Source organism: Bombina bombina, chromosome 1 (assembly GCF_027579735.1).
Source record: "Bombina bombina isolate aBomBom1 chromosome 1, aBomBom1.pri, whole genome shotgun sequence".
Taxonomy (NCBI): Eukaryota; Metazoa; Chordata; class Amphibia; order Anura; family Bombinatoridae; genus Bombina; species Bombina bombina.
Genome location: NC_069499.1, coordinates 987,723,834 through 987,749,475, shown reverse-complemented (window position 1 = coordinate 987,749,475; position 25,642 = coordinate 987,723,834). Strand labels below are relative to the sequence as shown.

General features: G+C 37.5%; 1 protein-coding gene across 1 annotated transcript in view; it reads left to right on the top strand.

Moving 5' to 3' along the window:
• LOC128656086 (peroxidasin homolog) overlaps positions 1 to 25,642 on the top strand; it is a 334,999-nt gene that overhangs the window by 62,068 nt on the left and 247,289 nt on the right. Inside the window, exons 2-7 of the mRNA XM_053709815.1 lie at positions 1,888 to 1,959; positions 4,463 to 4,534; positions 7,223 to 7,294; positions 11,523 to 11,594; positions 17,619 to 17,690; positions 17,840 to 18,009. Of these exons, the coding sequence (XP_053565790.1) occupies positions 1,888 to 1,959; positions 4,463 to 4,534; positions 7,223 to 7,294; positions 11,523 to 11,594; positions 17,619 to 17,690; positions 17,840 to 18,009 (530 nt within the window). The remainder of the gene's footprint in view (positions 1 to 1,887; positions 1,960 to 4,462; positions 4,535 to 7,222; positions 7,295 to 11,522; positions 11,595 to 17,618; positions 17,691 to 17,839; positions 18,010 to 25,642) is intronic.

Here is a 25,642-nt window from a genome sequence, read left to right as displayed (position 1 = left end):
TCCTGGAAGAAGAAAGAAGAGGTTGCTGCTTGGAAGAAGACTTCACCACCTGGAACAGGACCTTCTCCGCCAGACTTCAGGAATGGTGAGTACCAACCTAGGGGTTAGACGTACATTTTTTTTTTAAGGTTTTTTTGGGGGGGGTTGTTGTATTTAGATTAGGGATGAGCAGTAAAATAGCTATATGTCCTTTTAAGGGCAATGTCCAAACAAATGCCCTTTGCAGGGCAATGGTTAGTTTAGGTTTTTTTAATGTTAGGTTCTTTTATTTTGGGGGGTTTGGTGTATGGGGGGGTTTACTGTTAGGGGGGACTTTGTGCATTTTTAATGTAAAAGAGCTGTTTATCTTGGGGCAATGCCCTGCAAAAAGCCATTTTAAGGGCTACTGGTAGTTTATTCTTAGAGTAGGGGGTGTTTTTATTTGGGGTGGCTTTTTTATTTTCATAGGGATTAGGTTTAATTTTGTAAACTTTGGTAATTTGTTTTTAGCCTTTTTTATTTTTTGTAATCTTAGATTTTTTTTTTGTAACTTTAGTATTTTTTAGTTTAGTTAATTTGTGCTAATTTAGGGGGTGTTAGGTTAGGGGGTGTTAGGTTAGGGGGCTTAGTAATTTAATTAGTTATTTGCTTTGTGGGTTTTGGTGGTTTAAGGCGTTAATAGGTTAATTAGGTTTATTGTGATGTGGTGTTTTTGCGGTTCAAGGGTTAATGGGGTAAATAGGTATATTGCGATGTGTGGGTTTTGTGGTTTAGGGGTTAATAGGTTAATTATGTTTATTGCGATGTGGGGGTTTTGCGGTTTAGGGGTTAATAGGTTAATTAGGTTTATTGCGATGTGTGGGTTTTGCGGTTTAGGGGTTAATAGGGTAATTATGTTTATTGCGATGTGGGTGGTTGACGGTTAAGGGTTAATTACTTTAATATTTTGCAATGTGTGGGTTTGCAGTGTATGTGTTAATACTTCATGTGGGAGGATAGTTTTTTTTGTTTGTTATACTTCATGCGGGCGGTGCTTTTTTTTTGTAATGCTTTGTATGCCTTTGCTGCATCCTGGTGGATGCTAAGCTACCAACTTCAATGCATAGTGCCAACTGTAAAGTTTTGTGAGGAAAAAGGTCTGGGATTTTTTTCCGGCTTTGGGCCAGGTCTCTTAGTTCCAGGGAAGGGTCTGTTGTGTTCTGAGTCACTTTATGCTACAGGATGCAAAGACATTTTAGACAATTGTGTGCTTGCAACTTTGTGGCAACAGTTTGGGGAAGGCTTTTTCCTGTTCCAGAATGAATGTGCCCCTCTGAACAAAACAAGGTCCATGAAGACATGATTTGACAAATTTGTTGTGGAGGAACTTAAGTGGCCTGCACAGATCCCTGACCTCAACCCCACTGAACACCTTTAGGATGAATTGGAATGCTCATTGCAAGCCAGACCTTCTCCTTCAACATCAACGCCTAACCTCACAGATGCTCTTTTGGCTGAATAGACATAAAGCCAGAGATACACTTTAAAACTATGTGGAAAGCCTTCCCAGAGTGGCGGCTGTTATAGCCTCAAAGGGGGGCCAACTCCATATTAATGCCAATAGTTTTTATAAAGGATGTCCCGCAAGCTTATATAGGTATAATGGTAAGGTGTCCACATACTTATGGCCATTAGGTGTACATCACAGCTGCCGAAACCTTCTTGGAAATAAAAATAAAGGACATCTTCCTAGAAGGTAATGGTATGGTGTCCTTGTGACTTCTCAAGTGATTCCTCACAGCCATAATGTGTTTTTTTTTTTTGTTTTTTTGTTTTTCAAGTTGGTTGAATAGATTTTTTTTTTCTAATGTGTATTTTAATTCCTAGTTTAAAACATAGGTTGTAACAGGTTTTATTTTATCTTTATAGAGATTTACGCTTTAATCGTATACAAGAGATCAACTCTGCTGCACTGCAAAGGCTGAAGAACCTCAACACATTGTAAGAATCTGCACAGTTATTTCTAAACTTTCTGAAAGTGACATTAAAGATAAAAATGTACTTTCATGAGTCATAGGGGCCGAATTATCAAGCGGTGGGCGGACATGATTCACTGTTGGCATTTAACATTGCACAAGCATTTCTGGTGAAATGCTTGTGCAATGCCGCCCCCTGCACATTCACTGCCAATCGCAGGGGGTGTCAATCCCGATCGTATCTGATCGGGATTAGTGCAGTCCACCACCTCAGAGGTTGCGGATGAGTTAAGGTGCAGCGGTCTTACGACAGCTACTTCTTAACTTAAGTTTCTGGCGAGCCGGAAACTTTGGGGGTAGATTGCAGCATCTGCTGCTTGATAAATCTACCCTATAGTGTGTACAATTTTAATTTATTTCTATTATCAAATTGAGTTTGCTCTCTTGGTATTCTTTGTTGAAAAACAGGTAGTTAAAAGAAGTTATGCATCTGAATGAGTACAGGATGGCTACACGACTATTCTGCTATACAGTGCTCCAGGCACAAGCTCTCTACTTAGGTATGCTCTTCACAAAGAATAACACGAAAACAAAGCAAATTTGATAATATAAGTAAATTGAAAAAAATGTAATGCTTCATCTGAATCATGAAAGAAGAAAATGTGTTTCAAGTGGCTTTTAATATAAAATATTTTCAAATAGTATTCAATGAACTTTATAATTATTGATTGAATCTATCTATCTATCTATCTATCTATCTATCTATCTATCTATATATCTATCTATCTACCTATCTATCCACTGCAATTTATTGTGTTTGATCAAACATTTTATGATGATTTTATTTGGTGTTTAATTTCCCTTAATCCTATACTCTATACCTTAGTGTTTTATGCAAATCACAGCAGAAAAAGTTTTATGGATGTTTTTCTTAACCCTCCGCAAGTAGTAAATAAATTAAATGTAGCTGCTTAAAGATACATTACAATTCTAGGCACAACTACAATAACATGGCTACTACTCATTGTACTATTGTATTTTCTAAAAACAAAAAATAACAATAAATCACATACAAAAATACAATCGTGAAATAAATGTGAAAAAAGGATATGGGAATAACAAGTCCGCTGTGTAGTATTCTAAGATCTTCAATATTAAAGTAATATATCTTGGGAAAAAGAAATTCAAATATAGGGGCCAAATTATTATCTTGGGTAAAAGAAATTCAAATATAGGGGCCAAATTATCCCCTGTTTCTAAGCACTGCTGTTCCATAACTTGTCTGCCTGCCCTGAGGCTGCGGACATCGATCTGCCCGATCCTATACGAAGAGAACTGCTGGTGCAATGATAAATGGCGACAGCGTATGCTGTTGGCATTTATCGATGTGCGGCGGACATGATACGCTACATTGTATCATATCCACTTGCACTTTCATAAATCGGCCCCATAGTGCGTACTCACACTTTATAGAGCTTATCAAAAGCTCAAGTTATCAGCAGCCCTGAATTCCCCAAGCTTTCAGGTACCCCGATACTACACAGCGGACTTGCTTATTCACATATTCCTTTTTTCCCATTTATTTCACTATTGTATTTTCTCTTGTACCTAACAGGTGTCAGTTGGTGAAGCTCTACATTTTCATACAGGGCACTGACATCTTGAAGCTTAGGGATTGTTATACCCTGTGACAGAAACAGTGGGCATTCACAGATCTGGTAGTTGCAGGCTTATTAACAACTGCACAGTGCCCTTCAGGTTGGCATGCGTCATACAGAGTGGGAGCTTTACATTTTCCAGGTTTCAATGCAGAGAACCTGTCCGTCTGCAGTCTCCTCTTCTAATACAGTATGGCTTGTCAAAATTTAAGATTGCATAAGAGTTGTCTTGTGGAATCCTACCCTGTGTTCTTGTGTACCAAGCAAGGCTTAATTCTAGGTAATAGCCAGAGAGAAGAAGAAGAAGAAACAGCATTTTACATTTGTGTTTGCTGCTTTTTCAGAGGTCTCAGAAGCTCCTTCTCTGTTTCCTATATGCTGACCAGAAGTGCATGATACAGCTGTCAAAAAAGCAATAATATCACTGATCTATGAATGTTTGCACTTCTGTCACAGGCTGCATACACTTAAGCACCAAGATGGAGGTCCTAGTATGAAGATGTTGATCTTCACCAGTTGGTATCTTTAAGGGGTTGTAACAAGTGAGTGTCTTAAAAGAGAACTGCAGACACAGTAGGAAAACAATAGTATTGTGTCCAGAGGTTTAATGTGTCTTTAACAAGTATCTAAATGTGTTTATAGCTGAATCACACACACATTTTACTTCATTTTGGTTAAATCTTTTGTCTACCCAAGTATGCAGTATACTTTCTGAGCTCGTGGTCAATTGAGTAGTTCTCTTTTAACAAGTAGAATGCTTGTCTAAAATGTAACATTGTAAATTTCATTATAGATTCCAATGAATAAGTGATATATATTGAAACATGTAGGTCTACTAGGGCATTTAACGGCCTCTCTTTTGGCCTGCAGATTGCTGAATAATAATCACATCAGGCGGATCCCGCAAAAAGCATTTGAAGAGCTGGGAAATCTGAGACACTTGTGAGTTATCTACTTGTTTGCTTATTGTTATCTGTTAAATTCCATTCCATGATAACAAACATATCCATTAAATTGTAGGAAGGTTTGTTTCCTTACCTTCAGTGGTTAAAGGGACATTATACACTCATTTTTTTCTTTGCATAAATGTTTTGTAGATGATCTATTTATATAGCCCATAAAGTTTTTTTTGTAAAAAAATGTATAGTTTTGCTTATTTTTAAATAACATTGCTCTGATTTTCAGACTCCTAACCAAGCCCCAAAGTTTTATGTGAATACCGTCAGATACCTACTCCAGCTTGCCCCTGCTTGTATAAAGGGTCTATTCATATGCAAAAGAAGGGGGAGGGGGGAGTGTCTTATTTCCCACTTGCAGTGGGCTTTCCAACTACCTTTTCAACAGAGCTAAACTGAGAGCTTCTAAGTAAGTTTTTAAACGGTTTTATACTGGATTTTTATATCAGTATCTTTGCATCTTATTCTATATAGTAGTGTCTATTACATGCAGTTATATGAAAATGAGTGTATACTGTCCCTTTAATAACTTAGGATCATACTTTGGGGCCCATTTATCAAGCTCTGTATGGAGCTTGAAGGGCTGTGTTTCTGGTGACTCGCCAGAAACACCAGTTATGAAGCAGCGTTCTAAAGACCGCTGCTCCATAACCTGTTTGCATGCTCTGAGAAGGCGGACAGAGATCGCGTGAAATCAACCTGATCCAATATGATTGGGTTGATTTACACCCCCTGCTAGTGGCCAATTGGCCACAAATCTGCAGTGGGCAGCGTTGCACCAGCAGTTCACAAGAGCTGCTGGTACAATGCTGAATGTGAAGAGCGTATTGCTCTCCGCATTCAGCCAGGTCTGTCGGACATGATCTGCTGATCGGATCATGTCGGACAGAGGGTTGACAAATCAGCCCCTTTGTATAAAATTACATTGCACTTTGTATTTTCTCAATTGTAAACTGACAGTTTCAGAAAGTGGGAGGGACAGGGCAGTTGCCTGGGCTGAACAGTGGAGTTCCCAGGGGATGTCTGAAGCTCTCTCGCAAGTCTGGTAACATTTTCTAAGCATTTTAAACAAGCTGGTCTCACAGATTTGTCTCGCCAGCCGTATGCAGGTGAAGTTTGCTCAAAATTCACAATACACTTATTTTAACTAACAGAAAAGTAATATATACTAAAATATAGACAAATGCAAGTTAAGTTGTAGTGAAAACATTTCAGTGTAATTTAGAATTGATGGAAACAGAGCCTTTATATCAGCCCCAGGGGTTCTCCAGTTACCTTCTCTCTCACGTGAATTTTTTTATCCCAAACAGCTTCATTGCTTTCTGTGGAAGGTATCTTTCATCTCTCTGGGATTTCCAGGTTCCTCCGCTTTTCTTAGAAAATTCAGTGAGTTCTGGCTCGGTGAAGTCAGCACTATATTCTCTCTCCAAACTAGAGAATGTCTGATTATCTGACCCATAGAAAGTAAGGACACTCTCTGGGAAACTGAAACCGACAGTTTTTCAGTTTTAATTTAAATAAAAGACCTGCAAAGTGCAATCTAATTTATAAAAGACACACACACACACACATATATATATATATATATATATATATATATATATATATATATACACAAAGTATGAGCCTAATTTTTTAAGGTTACACAGAATTTGAAAAATCACAATCCTAAATACACCGTTGAATACAAAATAAAATTCAAAATAGAAAGTGCAAAGTTTAAATGTAATACAATGTAATCTGAAGTGTAAATGTATATATAATAGAAAGCACAAAGTGTAAATGCAGCAGAACTGTCAAGTCATGCAGTGTTATATTGCACAGGGCTTGTCTCTCCTTCACATACAGAAGTGCAGGAAATGCCTCTTGGAGAAGTAAAACAAAATCTGCCTTTTTTACTAGGGATCTCGCAGTGCTGGAAATCATTTTAGAATATTTCACCTGAGCAGAGAGGTTTTGTATATCAGGGCCTAACTCCCCAATCTGCAGATGTGGGGACATGGACTGCACATCTACTCTTAGTACACAGGCATAAATCCTCTTGCCTGTTTCCTCCTCTGCATATACAACATGTACCTTTTGCTCCATGTGAGTACTACCCAGGGCAGGGGGCATAAATACAGGGGTCTGAGAGGTTTTAATTAAGACCAGGCCTACACCTCTAGGGAACCCACTTGGCCCTCCAATCTGTACTGTTTTCTCTGCAGGGGAGGGGGGCTTGTGGGGCACAACTACATCATGCTTGGCAGGATTTCCAAGAAGGCCATTACATTATAGCTGTACAGAAAAACATTCCACTATATGTGTACAGGAAGGCTGCACAAGTGCATATCTTCTGGATGATCACTAAACAAGGGGGAGAATGAATCATAATCACAGTGAAGAAGCTACTTTTGCTCCTATGTAGCTGAGGCACAGCTTCTGATTATTGTAGCCAGAAGGAGCACTCTGGGGCCTAGCTAAATTTTTGGCATTTGGGCCCAGCAAGTAATGCCCCTTCATGTACTTTGCTGCTAATATAAAGACATTAGTGTAGGTGCCTCTTGCCTCCTGTGAATGTGCACACATCAAGACACTTACATCTCAACTTCTTTGTATAAGCAAATATTGGAACACTCAACTGTCACTTACTTTAATCACACTCAAACCCCTGTTTTGTTTCTCATAAATATAGGTATCTTTATAAGAATGATATCCACGCAATAAAAAAGAATGCTTTTCAAGGCCTCAACTCCTTGGAGCAGCTGTGAGTATGAGATTAAGTAGATATTCAACATTATTATTTCCACAGACAGTTTAATGTTACATTTAAAGGGACAGTCTAGTCAAAATTAATATTTCATGATTCAGATAGGGCATGCAATTTTAAACAACTTTCCAATTTACTTTTATCATCAAATTTTCTTTGTTCTCGGTATTCTTTGTTGGAAGCTAAACCTAGGTAGGCTCATATGCTAATTTCTAAGCGTTAAAGGCCGCCTCCTATCCCAGTGCATTTTGACAGTTAGACAGCGCTAGTTCATATGTGTCCTATAGATACTGTAACTTTGTGCTCACTCCTGTGGAGTTACTTGTGAATCAGTACTCACTGGCTAAAATGCAAGTCTGTCAAAATAACTGAAATAAGGGGGCAGTCTGCAGTGGCTTAGATACAAGGTAAATACAGAGGTAAAAAGTATATTAATATAACCATGTTGGTTATGCAAAACTGGGGAATGGGTAATAAAGGGATACAAATTCTGGAGTTGACTGTCCCTTTAATATTAAACTCATGAACTCCTGAATATGAAATATATTCACAAGCATTATTTTATATAGTAAATTATTGTTAATGTTTAGTTAAATAAATAAGAACAACTGTATAGGTAATCTTATGCTATGTTAATATTAAAATATTAATTCTTGGGCCCCTATTCCTATTTATCAAGTCGTCATCCGCAAATACGCTGGAATTCCGCAGCGTAATTGTGGTGAGATTGATCCGACCTAGTTATGAAAGCCTACAGACCGGCAAAAGTTGAAATGTGTGACGTAACATACGATCTGCCGGTCTCAATCCGATACAGATCAATGCTTACGTCATTACAGATGTTTTGAATACACATTCGGCACTATTTGATACTTTTTCAAAGTTATCAAATAGTTAACAGGTACGCTCGCGGCTATTCCGGCCCAGCGTACCTGGTTTTCAATCCGCCACCCTGGAGGCCACGGATGCCTTAGGAATCAATAGGAGTCTGAAAGCAGCGAAAGCTTATGTTTGATGCTGCCCGATATCCCATTGATTTCTAAGGTAGAAAAGCAGTAAAGATTACACCTAGCACCCTAACATAAGTCCAGAGTCTAAACACCCCTAATCTGCCGCCCCCAACATCGCCGATATCGCCGTCACCTACATAAAGTTATTAACCCCTATTCAGCAGCTCCCTGACATCGCTGCAACCTAAATAAAGTTATTAACCCATATTCCGCCGCTCCCGGACCCCACGGCAACTAAATAAAAGTATTAACCCCTGGCCTCCCACATCACTACCACTAACTAAACCTATTACCCCTAAACCGCCAGCCCCCCACATCGCCATAAACTAAATTAAGCTATTAACCCCGAAACCTAACAACCCGCTAACTTTACATTAAAATTACAACATCCCTATCTTATACTAAATTAAAACTTACCTGTAGAATTAAATTAAACTATATTAAACTATTAATTAACCTACCCTAACTATTATACTAAAATTACATTAAACTACCAATTAAATTAACTATATTACATATTAAAAAAAAAATAGCCCTACTCAAATTATTTAAATGTACAATAAAAAATTACTAAGTTACAAAAAATTAAATGAACTAAGTTACAAAAACAAACACTAAGTTACAAAAACAAACTAACCACAGTATCAAAAATAAAAAAAAACAAATTACACCTAATCTAATAGCCCAATCAAAATAAAAAATCCCCCCAAAATAAAGAAAAAACCCTAGCCTACAAACAAACTACCAATGGCCCTTAAAAGGGCTTTTTGCATTGCATTACCCCAAAGAAATCAGCTCTTTTACCTGTAAAGAAAAATACAAACATCCCCCAACAGTAAAACCCACCACCCACACAACCAACCCCCCCAAATAAAAACCCTATCTAAAAACACCTAAGATCCCATTGCCCTGAAAAGGGCATTTGTATGGGCATTTCCCATAAAAGGGCATTTAGCTCTTTTACTGCCCAGACCTTACTCTAAAATTAAAACCCACCCAAAAAAAACCTTAAATAAACCTAACACTAACCCCCGACGATCCACTTACAGTTCATGAAGTTCTGCTTGAAGGATCCATCCAGCCGGCAAGAAGTCTTCATCCATGTGACCTCTTCCATCTTCATCCAGCCAGCGAAGTCTTCATCCATGCGGCCTCTTCTATCTTCATCCATCCGGCACGGAGCGGGTCCATCCTGAAGACATCCGATGAGAAGCTCCTCTTCAATATGATCTCCGCCGTAAACTGGATCTTGAATGCAAGTGACATCATCCAAGATGGCGTCCCTTGCATTCTTATTGGCTGAAAGGCTCCAATCAGCCAATAGGACTAGAGCTGCTCAAATCCTATTGGCTGATTGGAACAGCCAATAGGATTTTAGCAGCTTTAATCCTATTGGCTGATTGGAACCTTTCAGCCAATAGGAATGCAAGGGACGCCATCTTGGATGACGTCACTTGCATTCAAGATCCAGTTTACGGCGGAGACCGTATTGAAGAGGAGCTCCTCGTTGGATGTCTTCAGGATGGACCCGCTCCACGCTGGATGGATGAAGATAGAAGAGGCCGCATGGATGAAGACTTCGCCGGCTGGATGAAGATGGAAGAGGCTGCCCGGATGAAGACTTCTTGCCGACTGGATGGATCCTTCAAGCGTAACTTCAAGAACTGTAAGTGGATTGTCAGGGGTTAGTGTTAGGTTTATTTAAGGGTTTTTTGGGTGGGTTTTATTTTTAGAGTAGGGTCTGGGCAGTAAAAGAGCTAAATGCTCTTTTAAGGGCAATGCCCATACCAATGTCCTTTTCAGGGCAATGGGGAGCTTAGGTTTTTTTAGATAGGGTTTTTATTTGGGGGGTTGGTTGTGTGGATGATGGGTTTTACTGTTGGGGGGTGTTTGTATTTTTCTTTACAGGTAAAAGAGATGATTTCTTTTGGGCAATGCCCTGCAAAAGGCCCTTTTAAGGGCCATTGGTTGTTTAGTGTAGACTAGGGTTTTTTTTATTTTTGGGGGGCTTTTTTATTTTGATAGGGCTATTAGATTAGGCGTAATTCGTTTTTATTTTTGATACTGTGGTTTGTTTGTTTTTGTAACTTAGTGGGGGGGTTTTGTAACTTAGTAATTTTTTATTGTAGATATAAATAATTTGAGTAGGGTTAGGGTTTTTTAATATGTAATATAGTTAATTTAATTGATAGTTTAATGTAATTTATTTCTACAGGTAAGTTTTAATTTATTATAAGATAGGGATGTTGTAATTTTAATATAAAGTTAGCAGGTTGTTAGGTTTAGGAGTTAATAGCTTAATTTAGTTTATGGCGATATGGGGGGCTGGCGGTTTAGGGGTTAATAGGTTTAGTTAGTGTTAGTGATGTGGGAGGCCAGGGGTTTAGGGGTTAATACTTTTATTTAGTTGCGGTGGGGTCCGGCAGCAGCGGGATAGGGGTTAATAATTTTATTTAGGTTGCGGCAGGGTCTGGGAGCGACGGGAAAGGGGTTAATAACATTATGTAGGTGGCGTGGGGTCCGGGAGCGGTGGGATAGGGGTTAATACTTTTATTTAGTTGCGGTGGAGTCCGGGAGCGGCGGAATAGGGGTTAAACACTTTAATATAGTAACAGCGTTTAGTGACAGGGTATAAATAAAGTTGGTAAAAAGCTGAATAGCAGTGAGATCGATGACTGTTTGTTAACAACAGTCCGCTGCTCATCGCCCCGTACTTGGTGGGCGGCTTTTTGCTGGCTTTTTTTATAAATATGGAGAGCGTATTCAGGTCCGCGGCTTCAATGTTAGGTGATGTTAGGCGAGCGTATTGGTGCCGTCGAATGTAACAAAGTTGACGGCTTGATAGATAGGCCCCATAATGTGTTAATAGTGACAAGTAAATGCAATAGAATATTGTCAGGATGGTAATTCACATTACTTTGCACTGGGAATATTTGTATCTAGTGTACAAGAATGCCCAAATATTCAGTGTTTTAAATACCCATTGTAATTGGCTCACTTGTGTTCATCTAGCACCCAGTGGTTCATTGTTGCCCCTTCAGCAAAGGATACCAAGAAAATTAAGACAATTTGATAGTATAAATAAATGTTTCAAATTTTTGCTCTATCTGAATCATGAAAGAAAAGCTTTAGGTTTCATGTCCTTTAACAATTTATATCTCATCTTCTCCCATTTTTTCTCTCTGAGTTTCTCTGTATTTTACCTTTTAATTTAGGTATATTCACTTCAATAATATTGAGAGACTGGATAAGGACACATTTGGAAACCTCCCCAAGCTTGAGAGACTGTGAGTATACCATGCAGTTTTCTTCAAACATTTTCCCTTGACCCTGTGTAATAATATTGTATATCCTCATACCCCAAAATATTTAGAATAAAAATGTTTAATATGCACAATAAAACAAATTAATCAATAAACTTTTACTGATTAGTAAATACATGCTGTATTCATTTAATTTAAGAAGACTCTTCATGAAGCTAAAGGCCCAAAATCTTTTTTGCCATATAATCGATAAAACAAATGTTCCCCTTGACATTTGTTTTTCTTGAAAATAGTTTTTATTATTCAGTGTCTCATACGCATATGTTACATTTCCCTGTTTTGACTGTAATGTTTGATTTTTAGGAAAAAAAATTACAAAATTGCAAATTCAGCCAATAGGATTTAAGCAACTCTCATCCTATTGGCTGATTTTAATTTTTCAGACAATGGGAATGCAATGGTACCCCTATATAAAAAGGGTACCTTGCATTCAAGCTTCAGTGTGCGATGGATGAATGCATGAAGAGGAGCCTCCACGCCGATGAGGACCGCCGCTGCTAAGGACCGCCACTCTGGATCCGTGCATTGCATCGGGGAAGACCACTCCACTCATCCAGGAAGAAGATAGAAGATGTCCCCAAGCTGGATGAAGATGGATGTCCGTAGTACATTTTTGCGATTAATTTAAAGTTTTTTATTTTTGGGGTGTTTGTTTTTTATATTAAGGATTTTTTTAATGAGCAGCAAAATAGCTGATTGCCATTTTAAGGGTAATGTCCATACAAATGCCCCTTTAGGGGCAATGGGTAGATTAGATTTTTATAGTTAGGTCTTTTTTATTTTGGGGGGTTGCGTGGGTGGGGGGTTTTACTGTTAGGGGTTAATTTGTATTTCTTTTCAGGTAAAAGAGCTGATCGCTTCAGGGCAATGCCCTACAAAAGGCCCTTTTAAAGGCTATTGGTAGTTTAGTCTTAGATTAGGGGGTGTTATTATTTTGTTTTTATAGGGGTATTAGATTAGGTTTGATTTTTTTTATTTTGGATAATTTTGTTTATTTTTTTATTTAATCTTAGATTTTTATATTTTTTGTGATTTTTAGATTTTTTTAATTTTATGTAATCTTAGATTTTGTATTTAAATTAAATCATAGGTTTGATTTTATATGTAATGTTAGGATTTTTTATTAAAATTTTAGAAAAGGATTTTTAATTTCGGTAGTTTAATTAATTTATTAGTTTAATAGTCTTTTTTATTTTATGTAATGGGGGTTAATTTAGGGGGTGTTAGGTTAGGGGGCTTAGTGATTAGATTAATACTTTGCGTTGTGGGGGAATGGCGTTTTAGGAGTTAATAGAATAAATTGGTACTTTGCGTTGGTGGGGGACAGCGGTTTAGGGGTTAATAGTTTACATAGGTAGATTGGGTTGTGGGGTAATAGCCAATTAAGGGTTAATTGTTTAAATAGGTAGATTGTGTTGTGGGGAATGACTGATTAGGGGTTAATTGTTTAAATAGGTAGATTGCATTGTAGGGAATGGCGGATTAGGGGTTAACAGTTTAAATAGGTATTTTGCATTGTGGAGGGATGGCGGTTTAGAGGTTAATACATTTTTATTGTTAGTTGCGATGTGGGGGAATGACAATTTAGAGGTTAATACATTTTATTGTTAGTTGCGATGTGGGGGGATGGCAGTTTAGGGGTTAATAACTTTAATAGATACATTGCGATATGAGGGTTGGCGGATTAGGGGTTAATACATTTATTAGTTATTGCAATGGGGGATGGCGGTTGAGAGGTAGATATTGTGCATGCGTTAGGTGTTTGCTTTTATCATAGCAGTGAACGATGGGTAAAATATATGTGCAACACTTGTATGTGGTGCAGTATATGTGATTGTGTGTAAAGTGTAGTGTAAGGTCAGGTTACTATAGTAACCTATTCATTTTCAAGAAATCCGGCATCGGGTGGAAGCGTTAACAAAACGCTAACTTACACCTACATGAAAAGGGCGACTGCATGTAATGCGCTAAAGAATTCAATGGAAACCTGGTACTAAAATGGAGCCGTAAATTACTTTTAGCTGGTGGCAACTTTGGTAGCTTACAGCTCCATTTTTAACGGCTCAGTGGAAACGAGCCCAAACACTGTAAATTGGTTGTCGTTTTTAGCTGTAAGGGGTTAAATTCCACTGCTTTCCTATTTGTATTTCTTTACATATAAAAGTGTAGGATTTTCTAACCACAAATAAATACTTCTTCCCATGGAAAACAACTGTGTTACTTCTTTGGTGAGCACTGAAGACACCACCACTGCTTCCAATGTCCTCCAAAAGAATTTCTCTATTCCTGATTTTTAGTAACACACAATACTGCTAAAAGATACTTCTTAGTTTATACTATTTTGCTTCACTGTGTATTACATTAATAGCAACCTAGAGGTGTCACATGGGTTTCAGTAGAATGGTAAGTGTGTAACAAAGCAAAAAACGATTAAGGGAACCACTAAAGGGCCAGGTGTCCAATCATATTCACTGCAATTCTTTTTTTGCAAAATTGCACGTACAATTTACAAGTATATATAAAAAAGGGTCAAATGAGAAGTAGTTTAGCTAGATATTGTTTTGTTTGCACAGGTTGTTGAGGTCATAAGAAACAAATATCAATACAAAGCAGATACACATAAGAATTTAACAGTAAGCAAACTTAGACCAAATTACAGATCAACCTATAGCTATATCAACAGTAGTGATCACAATTGTGCACATGTGCAGTCCTTTCTGGTCCAGGCAACTGGAGGATTTTGTTGGAAGAAGTGAAGTACAAGATAAAACACAGTGGGCTAGATTACAAGTGGAGCGCTAATTTATTGTGCGCCCGTAAACTGGTAAATTCGCAATAAATAACCAGCCATTTCAAGTGACTGGTTAAAGGGACCGTCTACACCAGAATGTGTATTGTTTAAAAAGATAGATAATCCCTTTATTACCCATTCCTTAGTTTTGCATAACCAACACAGTTATAAAAATACACTTTTTACCTCTGTGATTAACTTGTATCTAAGCCTCTGTAAACTGCCCCCTTATTTCAGTTCTTTTGACAGACATCCATTTTAGCCAATCAGAGCTGGCTCACTGGAACTCCATGTGCATGAGCACAGTGTTATCTATATGGCACACGTGAACTAACACCCTCTAGTGGTGAAAAACTGTCAAAATGCCCTGAGTGAAGAGACGGCCTTCAAGGGCTTAGAAATTAGCATATGAACATCCTAGGTTTAGCTCTTAACTAAGAATACCAAGAGAAAAAAAAGCAAAATTGGTGATAAAAGTAAACTGGAAAATTGGTTAAAATTACATTCTCTATCTGAATCATGAAAGTTTATTTTGGACTAGACTGTCCCTTTAATACTACCATGAGCTTGTGGTAGCAATTAGCACTCCCAAAAATTAACCAGAGATCAGATCTCTCTCTGGTTATTTTAAAAATGTCCCCCAGTTGCCCCCAAAATAAACTGTATGGTGCCTTTATTAAAATAAAAAAATGTAGCATCTTTAAAGATTTAAATAACTGCACAAAGTAGTTTTTATGTGTTAAAGTGTGCAGATGTGGGGTGTCACTGAAAAGTGCCTTTACATTGTAATTCAGCTAAGGGGGATAGATTTTTAAATGTTCTCAGGGATAACTTTTTGTCACAATTAATAGAGGAGCCAACTAGGAGTAACGCTATATTGGATTTAGTGATATCAAACAATTCAGATATAATATTAATTAATTAATTGCAAAGGATTATAAGTCTAACCATAAAAGGTTCTTTAAGAACATAAATAGCAAAAAATCTAAGAAAGATAATATAGGTACATTAAAATGCGTGGAGGGTAGCATGATAAATAATGACAGGGAAAAGGCTGAAGTACTAAACCAGTTTTTTTTCTTCAGTATACACAAGAGAGGAACCATTGGATGTTACTTTGGAACAAAATAGAACATGTCAGTCCATACCATTAACTGGGTTATGTTTAGCGGATATCAGGAAAAAACTGGATAATATTAAGGTAAATAAAACTCCAGGCCCAGATGGAATAAACCCAAGGGTGTTAAGGGAACTTAGCACTGTTATAGACAAACCACTACTCTTAATTTTTCAAGACTCATTATCCTCAGGCATGGTAACCCAGGATTGGCGTAAAGCTGATGTGGTGCCACTCTTCAAAAAGGGAAGCAGGGATGATCCAGGAAGCTATAGACCAGTTATTCTGACATCAATAGTAGGGAAGATATTTGAAGGGATTATAAGGGACTATATTGATGAGCATATTTGTGTAACCAAGATTATGCGTTTTAATCAGCATGGTTTTAGGAGAAATAGATCATGTCAAACTAATCTAATTAGATTCTATGTGGAAGTAAGTAAAAATATAGATAAAGGGGAATCAGTTGATGTGATTTTGCAAAGGCATTTGATACAGTGCCACATGAGAGATTAATGCACAAAATTAAGGGACTGGGAATAGCTGAAAATGTTAGCTCATGGAAAAATAACTACATAAAAGATAGGGAGCAACGAGTAGTAGTAAATGGATCATGCTCAGATTGGACAAAGGTAATCAGTGGAGTCCCCCAGTGATCAGTACCGGGCCCCGTTCTTTTTAATATTTTTATAAATGACTTGGAGCAAGAATTAAATAGCGACATCTCTATTTTTGCAAATGATACCAAGTTAAGTAAGGTCATTAGGTCAGAGCAGGTTGAACTTTCATTAGGGATCTGCAAAAATTAGAAGTATGGGCAAGTAAATGGAAAATTAGATTTAATACGGAAAAATGCAAGGTTCTACATTTTGGAAGTAAAAATAAGCAAGCAACATATTTTTTAAATGGGACAAGACAAGCCAAACAGAGGAGGAAAGGGATTTGGGAGTAGTAATAGATAACAAGCTAAAGATGGGTGCACAATGCAGGGCAGCGGCTTCAAAGGCTAATAAGATACTAGCATGTATTAAAAGAGGAATTGATTCAAGGGAGGAAAGTATAATTCTGTCACTATATAAAGCCCTGGTAAGACTTCACCTTGAGTATGGTGCATTATTTTGCTGGAAGTAGCCATCAGAAGATCGTTACACTGTAGTCATAAAGGGATGGACATGGTCAGCAACAATACTCAGGTAGATTGTGGAATTTAAAAAATGCTCAATTGGTACCAAGGGGCCCAAAGTGTGCCAAGACAATATCCCCCACACCTTACACCACCACCACAAGCCTAAACCGTTGATACAAGGCAGGATGAATCCATGTTTTCTTGTTATTTACATCAAATTCTGAATGTCGCAGCTGAAATCAAGACTCATCAGACCAGGCAATGTTTTTCTAATCTTCTATTGTCCAATTTTGCTGAGCCTGTGCGAATTGCAGCCTCAGTTTCCTGTTCTTAGCTGACAGGAGTGGCACCTGGTGTGGTCTTCTGTTGCTGTAGCCCATTTGCTTCAAGGTTCAACGTGTTGTCCGTTCAGAGATGGTATTCTGCATACATTGGTTGTAACCAGTGGTTATTTGAGTTACTAATTCTTTTCTATCATCTCGAACCAGTCTGCCCATTCTCCTCTGACATCAACAAGGCATTTCCGTCCACACAACTGCGGCTCACTGGATATTTTCTCTTTTTCTGACAATTCTCTGTAAACATTAGAGATGGTTGTGTGTCAAAATCCCGGGAGATCAGCAGTTTTTTAAATACTCAGACAAGCCCGTCTGGCCCCAATAACCATGCCATGTTAAAAGTCACTTAAATCCCCTTTCTTCCCCATTCTGATGCTCAGTTTGAACTTAAGCAGGCCATCTTCACTATGTCTAGATGCCTAAATGCATTGAGTTGCTGCCATGTGATTGGCTGATTAGCAATTTGTGTTACCAAGCAACAGGTGTACCTAATAAAGTGGCCAGTGAGTGTATGTGCTGAATGAAAAAATTCAAATATACTTGAAACTGAATGGGACAAACAAAGTCTAATTCTTTAGTGTTTCTCTGATCTTAAATTTCTGCACACTCCATGCAGGTTCCTGCACAACAACAGGATATCTAGGATACAACCAGGAGCATTTTCTGAGCTCCCATCTTTGACCCGCTTGTAAGTGACCAACTTTTCTGACTTACTATATATTTGTTTTTTATTCTAAAATAAATCTAATTGCTTTTAGATAAGCTAACAATTAAAACATGTCATGTGGTATCACCATATTGACCTTCTAACCTTAGTTGCTTTATATGTCTGAACAGACGACTGGATTCCAACCCATTATTCTGTGATTGTGAGCTGATGTGGCTGGCCGATCTCCTAAGGAGCAATGCAGAGCGCAGCAGCACCCATGCAGCAGCGACATGTGAGCATCCTGCACATCTACAGGGGAGGTCTTTGAGTTCACTGTCCCCCGAAGTCTTTAACTGTGGTAAGAAAATTGAACACTGCATCTACATATTGTGAGAGAGGGTCTTATACACAAGCGCACACTGCACCTACATATTGTGGTAGAGGGTTTCATATACAAATGTACATTGCGCCTATATATTTTGCCATTTGAAATAGCTGCTTTTGCCTGTGATAGCTCTGCCTATACTGAAAGTTTCTATACTAAGTATAGGCTAAAGAAAAGCTGTGTAAACATAGCTAGCAGAAGAAATTATACTCCTAGTAGTAGATAGATGAGAAAAGCAAAAAAAAGTGTTCATTTTCAATTGTTCTCTCTACGTATTGGGCTTTGTTATACAGACAGAAATAATATAAGAAGCATTTGTGTGTACAGAAAGTGATAAAATAAGGATATCTAATTTCCCTAGAAGCTCAACCCATTTTGATGGGTTGTGGTTTCAACAAATAAAACCAGCTTGTTCAAATACAAAAATAAATCTAAATGAGCAATGTATCATACATTTTATACTCTGCAGTTGGTATAACTAATACACATTAAGGTAAAAAAAACTATTTTACAGTACACTTTCCCTTTAAGTGAATAACATATTGCTTCCCAGATAGACAGTGTCTATTTCCTTATAGTGGGACAGGTAGGAATAACAAAGGCAATTTATAGAAGGGTCACTGGAAGGAAGTCTTAAAATAAATAAAAAACAGCTGAATATTTGAGGGAGTGTTAGGGATGGGGATATTAAAACATAAAAAATACATAGAATAATTCTCTTGCACAACATGTGTATATATAGAGATTAAGAACTGTTGATGTTATTCAGAAATGCAATTAAGGTATGGGAGAGTGATTGAATGCATGAAGGGAAATATAAAAAAGCAGGGATACAGAGAAGAGCGCAGAGAAAATAGTGAAAAAAGAGAGGCATATGTGAAGAGCACATCAGTTTAGTGAACGTAAGTGTGGGTAGAAGTCTAAAAAGAATTATTAATGACAACAACATTGTTGAGCCTGTTAAAGTATCCAACATTGTATTTATACTTGTCACAATAAGATGTGAGATGAAGTAAGTGGCGATAGTTCCTTCTACCTTGTTTGTTTATACTCAGTGATATTAGGCTAAGCTATAGATTATTTAAATCAACTTTCTAATTTACTTCTATCATCTAATTTGCTTCATTCTCTTGATATCCTTTGCTGAAAGGCATATCTAGATAGGCTCAGAAGCTGCTGATTGGTGGCTGCACATAGATGCCTTGTGTGATTGGCTACCCATGTGCAGTGCTATTTCTTCAACAACAGATATCTAAAGAAAAAAGCAAATTAGATGATAAAAGTAAATTGGAATGTTGCTTAAAATTGTATTCTCTATCTGAATCATGAAAGAAAAATCTTGGGTTTAATGTCCCTTTAAGGTCAAGATGGTTAATTCTGGCCCTTACATGTTTAGGTGTGACGGTTTTAAGGCTGATGTTACTCGTATGCTGTCTACTAGACTTTTATTAGACTCCTCCAGAAGGCCCTGACCCGTACCCAACAATTTGTTTTCTGCCTAAAGAAACACAGCGGAAATATTTGTTTCGGTTCAGTTCGGACCGATTCAGATTTTTTCTAAATTAGTTTTGGATCGTTTCAAATTCAGATACATTCAAATGTATTTGTTTCGTATTCATTCGGATTCGAATAAATTCGGATGTATTCAGATGTATTAGTTTTGGATTTGATTCGGAAATTCGTAAGTTTGGTATGTGTTATGTTGATTCAGATGGTTCCAAGTTACACAAATGGAATTATTTCACTGTTCTATCTCACTAAATCTCACTAAATTTAATTTTTATACTGAATTGTGATTAGTCCATGGCCATTCGAATGTAACAAATAAATCAGAACTAATTCGGATTTATTCATTACAAATGCATTCGGATTAGTTTAGTTTTGTTGCTAGGGTAATTCGGAAATATGAATCGATTCGAAACTCCGAATTAAGCAAATTTGTCCGAAACAAAACGCACATATCTACTAAAGAGTCCTGAGACTCAAAATAAAATCACTGCCCAGAAACAAGTGACTTTAAGATATTCATAATAGTGCTTGTACTCACAAAAAGGAGAAATGTATCTGTGTCAACTGCTTACCAAAGGATATCTATTTCAACTCATAACAAATGTATATATATTTATTAATTATAGCAAAGGTTCAGCACTCACAGCTTTCCAATTTCTTGTACTTCAAGGGAATCAGAAAAGCAGGGCTCGCTCAAGATATTGTGCTGCCTGGGTCCGTGAATGCAATGACGCCAACCAGTAGTAACATTACTGATTAGCATTTGAACTTTCTAGCCTGGCCGCTGACCTTACTAAGCCTGCCTACCTGCATGCAACCAATGATTATGCACAAGTACTCAATAAGTGAGAAGGTAGTTAGGAAATAGATGCACTTGTCCCACCTTGAATATTGCCCCTGACCGGTTCTGTGTCTTTATCCTTGATGAGGTTATGCTGCTGGGAGCCTGTGACTTCTACCATGCAGACAGATAAGAGTTGTGGTCTGGGTCTAACATTGACTGACTCAATCACTGAAGTGCTGCCTTTTGTCAAGTGCTGCCTGGGTCCTTTGGACCCACTTGGTCCCTTGGTTGAGCTGGCCTGCATAAAAGGAGGCACTTTCCGTCCTTACATTATCCATTGTGAATTTTTAAACATATATGTATTATTTGCAGAATATCACTATAGTTGCTGGGAGCAGCTTTGGAGCCCTTGCAAACCACCTTGACCATCTCAGACTCATTGACAGGCTCTGCTCTCATACAATTGGTCACACATGAGAAGGGGACAATATTAAATGTGTGAAGCAGACAAGCAGCATCTACTGTCTGCTCATCATGAATGTTGCATCCGCATGATATATGGTGCCTCAAAAGTTCAAGACATGAAAAAGCCAAACTGCAATGCAGTTTCTTACTAGTCTGGGACTAGTGCAAATTCCAGGCTGAGGAAGAGGTGTTAATCTGGAAATTTTACATAATAAATAGTTAATTTTGTTTGATTAAGTCCAGTGAGTGCTGTCTATTCGTTAACTCTGTTTTATTGAAGACTAGCACCCTTGTAAAAAGGAATATTTGTTATAAGAGTGTGCATCTTTAGGATTTGGAGAGCATTTAACTTGGAGAGTTTGATCACAGGGGTAGGTAACTTGCACAAACCAAGATGTTTATTCTGTCATGTAATTGTTTCTTAAAAACTCACACTAAGGCATGACAGAGTAACAGAACATTATACATTATAGGCTAGGCTACAAGTAGAGCGCAGTAAATAGTGCAGATTGCGCTGCCTTTTGTGCGGCCTTGCGCAAAGAATAACGCACAATCTGATAATCTGATATTACAAGTAAATGCTTAAATATTTTAACCAAAGCATCTTGATGTAGAAACTTTACACTTTACACTGAATTTTACAAATGAGAAATGGAACTTGAGAATTATTATTTCTGATGAGTTAAAATTTAGTAAACAATGAAGTACTGCAGCGAGTAAGGCCAGCAGAATGCTTGGATGTATTGGTAGAGGTATTTGGTGCAGAAATAGTAAGGTTCTTATGCCACTTTACAGATCATTAGTTAGACCTCATCTTGAGTATTGTGTGCAGTTCTAGAGGCCATATCTCCAGAAGGATATAAACAAACTGAACTCTGTACAAAGGAAAAATAAAACGTACGAGGAGCGACTCAATTACCTAAATATGTATAGTTTAGAGGAGAGAAGGGAAAGAGGTGATATGATAGCAACTTTCAAGTATATTAAAGGGCTGAGACTTAGTATTTTACATAAAAAGAGAAATTCAAGAACAAGGGGTCATGATCTCAAGCTGAAGGATAGTAGATTCAGGAGTAAATTGCAGAAACACTTCTTTACAGAAAGGGTGATTGATTCATGGAATAAACTTCCACAAGAGGTGGTAATGACAAACACTGTGGGGAACTTTAAAGGGACATTAAACACTAAATACACGCTAGATAGAATGATGCATTCAAAGAAAAGATTAGTCCATGACTAACTTGTAGATGTATTTTTTAAAGTTTCGTTAGTTGTTTAAAAAGTGATAAAATAAGTGTAAAGTTTTAGTGTCTATAAAACACTGGGAGCTGCCATGTTGTAACTTGTGTTACCTTCTCTTCTGTGGCCAATTAGAGACAGTTATAAATAGGTCACTAGAGTGTGCAGTCAATGGTTTCGCTGGATTTAACAGTGTTCTGCACTTCCATTTCTAACAGGAACTGAAAAGCTCACAATTTCAGAATGGAATTACATGCAAAGAGGACAAAATAAATAATGAAAGTATATTGCAGAGCTGTTTTATATATACAATTTATCATTTTATATTACTATCTCAAAGTGTTTAATGTCCCTTTAAGAATGCCTGGGATAAGCATAAGGCTATCCTATAAACTAGATACGTTTACACTTTAAGAAATATTGTGCAGACTTGCTATACCTATGGTTCTTATCTGCCAAAATCTAGATTTAGAGTTTTGCGTCCAAAGGGGTGCGTTAGCTACGCGTGTTTTTTTTCTAGCGCTGCTTCTAAACAACGCTGGTATTGAGAGTTCTCTGAAGGGCTGCGTTAGGCTCCAAAAAGGGAGCGTACAGGCATATTTACCGCCACTTCAACTCTCAATACCAGCGTTGCTTATGGTAGCGGCTAGCTGGAAAAACGTGCTTGTGCACGATTTCCCCATAGGAAACAATGGGACAGTTTGGGCTGAAAAAAAAACCTAACACCTGCAAAAAAGCAGCGTTAAACTCCTAACGCCACCCCATTGTTTCCTATGGGGAAACAGTTTCTAAGTCTACATCTAACACCCTAACATGTACCCCGAGTCTAAACACCCCTAATCTTACACTTATTAACCCCTAATCTGCCGCCCCCGCTATCGCTGACACCTGCATTATATTATTAACCCCTAATCTGCTGACCGGACACCGCCGCAACCTACATTATACTTATGAACCCGTAATCTGCTGCCCCTATCATCGCCGACACCTATATTATATTTATTAACCCCTAATCTGCCGCACCCAATGTCGCCGCTACCTTACCTACACTTATTAACCCCTTATCTGCCGCCCGGACCTCGCCGCCACTATAATAAATGTATTAACCCCTAAAGCTAAGTCTAACCCTAACACCCCCCTAAATTAAATATAATTTTAATCTAACTAAATAAATTAAATATTATTAACTAAAGTCTTCCTATTTAAAACTAAATACTTACCTGTAAAATAAACCCTAATATAGCTACAATATACCGAATAATTATATTGTAGCTATTTTAGGATTTAAATTTATTTTACAGGCAACTTTGTATTTATTTTATCTAGGTACAATAGCTACTAAATAGTTATTTACTATTTAATAGCTACCTAGTTAAAATAATTACAAAATTACCTGTAAAATAAATCCTAACCTAAGTTACAATTAAACACACTACACTATCAATAAATTAATTAAATCAATTAACTACAATTACCTACAATTAAATAAACTAAATTACAAAAAAAAACCCACTAAATTACAAAAAATGAAAAAAGATTACAAGAATGTTAAGCTAATTACACCTACTCTAAGCCCCCTAATAAAATAACAAAGCCCCCCCAAAATAAAAAAAATCCCTACCCTATTCTAAATTAAAATAGTTAACAGCTCTATTACCTTGGGTTAGAGTAGGGGTATGTGGGTGGTGGGTTGTAATGTTTGGGGGTGGTATTGTGTTTTTTTTTACAGGCAAAAGAGCTGATTTCTTTGGGGCATGCCCCGCAAAAAGCCCTTTTAAGGGCTGGTAAGGTAATAGAGGTGTTAACTATTTTAATTTAGAATAGGGTAGGGAATTTTTTTTATTTTGGGGGGCTTTATTATTTTATTAGGGGGCTTAGAGTAGGTGTAATTAGCTTAAAATTCTTGTAATCTTTTTTTATTTTTGTAATTTAGTGTTTGTTTGTTTTTGTAATTTAGTTTATTTAATTGTAGGTAATTGTAGTTAATTGATTTAATTTATTTATTGATAGTGTAGTGTTAGGTTTAATTGTAACTTAGGTTAGGATTTATTTTACAGGTAATTTTGTAATTATTTTAACTAGGTAGCTATTAAATAGTTAATAACTATTTAATAGCTATTGTACCTAGTTAAAATAAATACAAAGTTGCCTGTAAAATAAATATAAATCCTAAAATAGCTACAATATAATTATTCGTTATATTGTAGCTATATTAGGGTTTATTTTACAGGTAAGTATTTAGTTTTAAATAAGAATACTTTAGTTAATAATATTTAATTTATTTCATTAGATTAAAATTATATTTAACTTAGGGGGGTGTTAGGGTTAGACTTAGCTTTAGGGGTTAATACATTTATTAGAGTAGCGGCGAGGTCCGGTCGGCAGATTAGGGGTTAATTAGTGTAGGTAGGTAGCGGCGACGTTGGGGGGGCAGATTAAGGGTTAATAAATATTATGTAGGTGTCGGCGATGTTAGGGGCAGCAGATTAGGGGTTTATAGGGATAATGTAGGTGGCGGCGGTGTGCGGTCGGCAGATTAGGGGTTAAAAAAATTATTAGAGTGGCGGCGATGTGGGGGGACCTCGGTTTAGGGGTACATAGGTAGTTTATGGTTGTTAGTGTACTTTAGAGCACAGTAGTTAAGAGCTTTATAAACCAGCGTTAGCCCAGAAAGCTCTTAACTACTGACTTTTTCCTGCGGATGGAGTCTTATCGGTAGAGGCTCTACCGCTCACTTCAGCCAAGACTCTAAATACCGGTGTTAGGAAGATCCCATTGAAAAGATAGGATACGCAATTGGCGTAAGGGGATGTGCGGTATGGAAAAGTCATGGCTTGGAAGTGAGAGTTAGACCCTTTCCTGCCTGACTCTAAATACCAGCGGGCGGTAAAAAGCAGCGTTAGGACCCCTTAATGCTGCTTTGGACGGCTAACGCAGAACTCTAAATCTAGGCGTATGTTTCTTTCATGTAATTGGCAAGAGTCCATGAGCTAGTGACGTATGGGATATACAATCCTACCAGGAGGAGCAAAGTTTCCCAAACCTCAAAATGCCTATAAATACACCCCTCACCACACCCACAATTCAGTTTTACAAACTTTGCCTCCTATGGAGGTGGTGAAGCAAGTTTGTGCTAAGATTTCTACGTTAACATGCGCTTCTCAGCATTTTGAAGCCGATTCCTCTCAGAGTACAGCGAATGTCAGAGGGATGTGAAGGGAGTATCACCTATTGAATGCAATGATTTCCCTAACGGGGGTCTATTTCATAGGTTCTCTGTTGTCGGTCATAGAGATTCATCTCCTACCTCCCTTTTCAGATCGACGATATCCTCTCATATACCATTACCTCTACTGATAACTGTTTCAGTACTGGTTTGGCTATCTGCTATATGTGGATGGGTGTCTTTTTGGTAAGTATGTTTTTTATTACTTAAGACACCCTAGCTATGGTCTGTCACTTTATGCATTTATATAAAGTTCTAAATATAGGTATTGTACTTATATTTGCCATGAGTCAGGTTCATGTATTTCCTTGTGCAGACTGTCAGTTTCATATTTGGGAAATAAAACATATTAAGAAACATTTTTTTCTTACCTGGGATTTAGT